The sequence below is a fragment of the Macrobrachium rosenbergii genome, chromosome 32 (genome assembly GCF_040412425.1).
Source record: "Macrobrachium rosenbergii isolate ZJJX-2024 chromosome 32, ASM4041242v1, whole genome shotgun sequence".
Taxonomy (NCBI): Eukaryota; Metazoa; Arthropoda; class Malacostraca; order Decapoda; family Palaemonidae; genus Macrobrachium; species Macrobrachium rosenbergii.
Window position 1 is genome coordinate 732986 of NC_089772.1, and position 6475 is coordinate 739460.

The 6475-nt window shown below is 37.9% G+C and overlaps 1 protein-coding gene across 1 annotated transcript in view; it reads left to right on the forward strand.

Moving 5' to 3' along the window:
• Positions 1-6475, forward strand: part of LOC136855601 (zinc metalloproteinase nas-38-like) — a 38466-nt gene that overhangs the window by 21293 nt on the left and 10698 nt on the right. Inside the window, 2 exon segments of the mRNA XM_067132696.1 lie at positions 373-535; positions 821-958. Of these exon segments, the coding sequence (XP_066988797.1) occupies positions 373-535; positions 821-958 (301 nt within the window).

Genomic DNA, 6475 nt, shown 5'->3' on the forward strand with positions numbered 1-6475 from the left:
CAAGTATTCCGCACACACATCACCACTGAAGGGTTTTCCAATGGCACAGAAACTAGCAAGAAGTGTTCAGTAGGGATTGCCACCTGATTTATTAAAATCAGTGATTAAGACATTACAGATCCCGCTGGCTTCCGGAACGTTTGGTATAGCCCTCTACATGTTTCGAAAAGTGCTTTGAATACTTTACAGGGCAAACACAAGTAGGAGTGTCCTTAAACAAGAACAAGCACTTGGCAGTCGAATAACTAACCCTTAAGCATGCTTTTCTACCTATTCTATTTCATATGAAGCAAAAAATTCAAATTTCTATCAGTTTAGGAACCACGAATGTTAGTTCAAACGCACTGGTCATTTCTGTTTTCATATTTCCAGATTCAAGATGCGTGAAATGGATCCAGGCTCCTGAATGTACCACTGTGACGATAAAGTTCAATTCTTTTCGTCTTTATGGAAGAAATCCTTATTGTGGTGTAAACAACTGCTGTTATTTCGACGCCCTGGAGATAAGGACCACCAATCTTACTGTTGGTGACGTGTAAGAGCTCAAAGTTTGTTGTCGAGTCGTCTTGACTATCTGATTATACTGTATTATCCTCGGAATTTTCATTGCTACCAGACAAGTTGCGTTTTCAAACCAGATAAATATTCCTGGTCTAAATGTTAAAACAACTAAATTCATTCAGATGTCGATATTGCATCAGGGCTCCTCTACACGAAAACAGCTCTTGGAAAAGAAAATCACTGACGGATATTTATCAGCCACAGTGCATTACTGTACGATAATGTTCGTAGGCAACTAACTTTGTGTTCGACTTTGCAGTTACTGCGATCAAGATATTGCTGCCGGAACAGTATTCACTTCTCCAAGCAATCAGATGATTCTCTTCTTCAGGACAACGTCTAGCAACTATCCTGGATGGTCAGCTAATGTGACCTTCGTACCTGTTCCTTCATGTCAGTAAGTTTTTTCGAGCTGGACCGTTATCGAAAGCTCGTAGATTTCTTGCTCCTGTCGTATTAGAGTCACATCTTCCTCCTCGGAGGTCAGCTGTCGAAATTACCAATCACTTTACGCCTTCTGGTCCGTTATTTTCTAAATTTAAAACTACCCGTGAATTGGCCCGACATAAAGGGCTGCGCCTCCGCTCTGTTTCGTGAAAAACCAAAAATTATCTTTTCTTTCAACTAATTTCCCAAACTCAAAATAATACACACATACATACATACATGCATACATATATACATACATATATATATACATATATATATATTTTTATATATATATATATATGTATATATATATATATATATATATATATATATATATATATATATATATATATATATATATATATATTATATATATATATATATACATATACACACACACACACACACATATATATATATATATATATATATATATATATATATATATATATATATATATATATATATATATATATATATATACATACATAAATAAATATATATATATATATATATGTATATGTATATATAATATATATATATGTATATAATATATATATATATATATATATATATATATATATATATATATATATATATATATATATATATATATATATACAGACATATATATAATATTTATATAGATGTATATATATATATATATATATATATATATATATATATTGTCATGATGTGTACTAAGTACCTGGTTATTAAACAACTAATTGCAGAATTCAAAAATTTACCTCACTTCAGCCAAATACCTGAACTCTCATAACGCACATATTTTTATGTTAATAATTTCTCTTTTTTTAAGAGAGAGAGAGAGAGAGAGAGAGAGAGAGAGAGAGAGAGAGGGGAGGGAGGGAGAGAACCACGCGAACGACCTCTAAAATCAGAATGAACAAAATTTTTGGATTCCAGTTAGAAAAGAAACAGTCAGAGGACGTCAGAACAATACGTGATCAGAGCAATGCAGTCTTGCAAAACATGGTGTGATCGATCTAGATATGTGCATTTGCTCTCAAAAAGGCACACGACTTGAGCAGAAAATCGTATGGGATGAAGCTCTTAACAAAATCTTAACACGATCAAAACAAATGGCAGCCAGCCAGCCACAAACAGCGTGCTTACAAAACAAGATGAAGAACCAAAGTTGGTTTTCAGAACAGTACATGAAACGTTGCGAAATCATTCGTCTTTCTCTTGTACGAGAAAAAACTTTACAACTCGATTGCCATTCCCTCGCTTTTTAACACGATATCTTTCACGACGACAAATGGATCAAAGCATGACATACGAAATCACGAGTACAGAACTCCTCTTGCTGGGAAACAAAATGTGTGATCACATACAACGGATCCGAAGATTGCAGGTTCGAATCCTGTCACGGTCGCCAATCTGTTACAAACCTTATTGTGAGGCTGTAACGCAGGTTCTATAGCCTGCTGAAATCTGAGCAGTAATGTTTTAATACCTCAAGTACACTGGTCAGGGTGGAACAAACACAAGAGAAAAAGTTAACAATATTTATTATTACAACACCAATCAAATATTAATTGACAAGAACAACTGCTTGCACTGTACAAACAAACAGGACGGTGAACATATCAGAAAAACATATCAAGGAATAACCGTCCTCAAGAACACCTAAATCTAAGAAACTAACCCTAACATAGAATAAGCAGAACCAGTCAAAATAACTAATAGCGTAATATGCCGGCCAACAAATAAACACTACCTATTATGCTAAACAGAAAGAAAGAAGTGGTAGAAGTAAAACACGGAAAACCTTAAGATTCCTACCTAGTCTTACAAAGCTATAATTAATATATACAATTACACTAAAGACAATAACAGGCCTCTGATATAATTCATAATATGATTATAAATAAATCAATAAAGGTTTAATAACAGACTTGAAGAGCCACAAAAATACACGAAAGGAGGCAAAATCAGAAAAATACACCAGGCTAGTTACCGTAAATCACACCCAAATATATAAAAACTGGTGAGTTCTATAATTGAAACAATCACGTACAAAAAAAGGAGAATGTTCAGAGATTACACTCTTACTCGGCTGCCACTCCAACCCTCTGCTAAGTGGACGAATGATACTCTGGAGTCAGATCAAGATTATCGTCATCAAGGTGGGCCCACACGAATAGCAACTAAAGGAGGTCTTACCTGGCGAAAGCCTCCCTACTTGACTCCTAACTCATCCATTGGGCTCCCATACAGGCATGACGGACATCAGAAGAAGGGAACAATAAATACTTGATTCCCTTTCACGGCTCAATATCCCAAGCCAGGAATGAAACAAAGCGTAAGGTCGCAGGTGACACAATCGCCTGCAATAACGAGTTTCAGCACCAAAGACAGGTTCCAGTCGTCGCAGGTGACCGAAAGGACCTGCAAATGCAGCCGGCAATACAGCAAAGGCACAACAAGTGGTAGTCACGTCTACAGCCAAACCGTCAGGGAGGTGCAAGGATGAGAACTGTTTAACTGGGAAGCATTCCCCACATCCACATCATGCTGGAGGAAATGAGTTCGTCCAGGTGAATCCTGAAATAAATCTGGAAAAGAAGCAATCAAATTAAGAATATCATTTTTTTGGTCAAAGGTCTAAATGATCCAAACCTTCACGTAAAACTTCTAAATTTTGTAAATTACCAAACAAAGCATCGGAAGGTACCTGACACAAAATGTCTTCTGAATCCTCTAGTGGTAATTCTACAGCCTCCATTCAGACTCATACACTATTGCAAGAGGGTTCAGATCCTTACAATGATAAGCCCTTAACCTATTTATATGAAATACTCTACACTTTCTACGGGTTCCAGGAGCTTCAATTTCATAATTCACCTCGGACAGCTTCCTTAACACCTTCAAGGTCCCTTATACCTAGGCTCAAGAAAATTGTCTGGGTCCATACTTAATACTAACACCATTTCCCCAGGCTCAAAAGACCGTACTTTGGTCTTCTTGTCAAAATTATATTTCATAAGGGCCTGAGAACATTTCAAATTCTCTTGAGCAAATGCCCAAAACCGAAGACAACCTATTCTTTAAACTTTCCATAAATTCACCTATGGGCAAATCTCCTTTGACCAGTCTCAAGCAACTCACCAAAAATTTCCAAAGGTCCACGGACCTTATGACCAAAGACTAGTTCAAATGGAGCTACACCTGTAGATGCATTTGAATGGCTTCAATAAGCGAAGAGAGCGAATGGAAGTGCTTTATCCCACTCGTCTCCTTTGTTCATAGCAGTGTTTCTTTAAGATTGATTTGAGGGTCTGGTGAAACCTTTCCACCACCCCTTGACTTTCAGGATGATATAGTACGCTGGTAGTGTGATGAATGGCCAGTTCATCACACTTACCCCTAAATACCTTACTCGTGAAATTCGTACACCGGTGAATCGGTTTGAATAACCCGAGGAAGACCATACCTGCAAAAAATTCAATTAATTTGTCAAAAATAACTTTAGATGTAATTCGTCTCAAAGGGTAAGCATCTGGAAAACGAGAAGCCCTATCCATAATGGTGAGTATATATACAAACCCAGTCTTGGTCTTAGGCAATGGACCAACTTCATCCACTACCAACTCGGCAAATGGTTCACCAATTGCAGGAATTGGGTGTAAAGGAGCCTTGGGAATGGGTTGATTAGGCTTTCCATCACCTGACATGCCTCGCATTGTTGACAAACAACTTTACGGAAGATTTCATTCCAGGCCACCAAAAACCTTTAGCTAAATTTTGAAAAAGTCTTCCATACCCCAAAGTGACCTGAAAAGGAATTATGGTGAGCTAGTTTCAATACATAATCATGAAATGGAGTAGGGACAACAATTTGTTCTATACGAAAGTCTGACCCAAATCCTCAGTGGAAGACGACTAAACCTATACAATACGCCATTAAGTATTCCAAATTTTGGTTTAGTTAAGTCTGATAAGTCACCTAATTCAAAATTAAACTCTTCTTTCTGAGCTCTTATAAATGCTAACCTGTCCCAACCAGGTTTCAAAAGGTCATTACTACTACCACTACTACTAACTACTGACCCGGCCTCTCTACATCTACTTCTAAGCTACCCAACATCAAATCATCATCGTCAGTAATTAAATCAGCAGCTTTAGCTGCAACACGGTTATTACTGCCGCCACTGGGCAAGCATGTACACTTAATATGGGGAATATTTCACAACCTTTAGCATCCAACATATCATTTCCCAATATGCCATCTATACCAGGGACAGGAAGACTTCCTACACAGCCAGCTCTGTCACATTATCATACCCAGGAACGACAACCTCACCTCCACCAGGGAGCAGAAACAACAGTGTCCGGGAATCCTCCCAAAACAATATAATTCCTGAATATGGTACCAAATCTCTTAAGGCCTCCTTCAACACCAGAGACCGAGCTGCCCCTGTGTCCCTCAAAAACCTTACTGGGATGGAGCTCTTCTCAAATACCAAATTGCCAGGCCATATATTTTGTCATATTCCAGTCACAACTTACCATCAGACTTAACATGTGGACCTACACTACTACTATTACTACTACTAACACTACTCTTCTCTACAGGACAAGATCGGAATTAGAAACAGAAGTGGAAGCACCATTGTCAACCATCAGAGACACGGGACTACGAATATTATTATTTCCCTGGAGATACTTTCTCCGAGCATTGCACTGTGCCTGAAAATGCCCTGCCTTACCACACCAAAAACATTTTTTTTTGATTACCCCTATTACTACCATTCTGTTTATGAAAATTATTATTACCAGGGTTATTTTTATCAGAATTATAAATTGTATAGGGTCTCTGAGACAATGTATTATTATTAGGCCGACTACCCTGACTAAACTGATTATTATTATGGTACCTGGGGAGGAGAAATTCATATTAGACCTGGAAGAGGATTAGCGCAGGGACGATGATTAAAGTCACCCGACTCCGACTTATGAGTCAAAACAAATTCATCCGCTATCTGTGGGCTCTGCTTAAACTGCTAGCCTTCACTTCTTCAAGGTACACTCTCAACTCCTTACTACAGAATTTTTTTAAACTCCTCCAACAAAAACAGTTCTCTCAAAGCTGCCAAAGATACCATGACGACTCTTAAGCCAGTCATCCAACTGCTCCTCCTTCATACGAGCAAACTCCACATATGAAAGAGAGGGGTCTTTACAGAGTTTCTAAATTTTTAAACAGTAAGCCTCGGGTACCAGATCATAGGCCTTTAAAACCAGGCTTTTAACCTTCTGGTAATCATGGCTACCGTTTCATCTAAAGGCATTATACACTCTGACAGCCTTACCCACTAACCGGCACTGGATAAGGACCGTCCACATTTCAGAAGGCCAGGACAAACGAAGCTACCCTCTCAAAAGCTTTGAAAAATCTGGCACACTGGCTTCATCAAAAAACTGGCACCAATTTGAGTGCCGCACTCAAATAAATTTA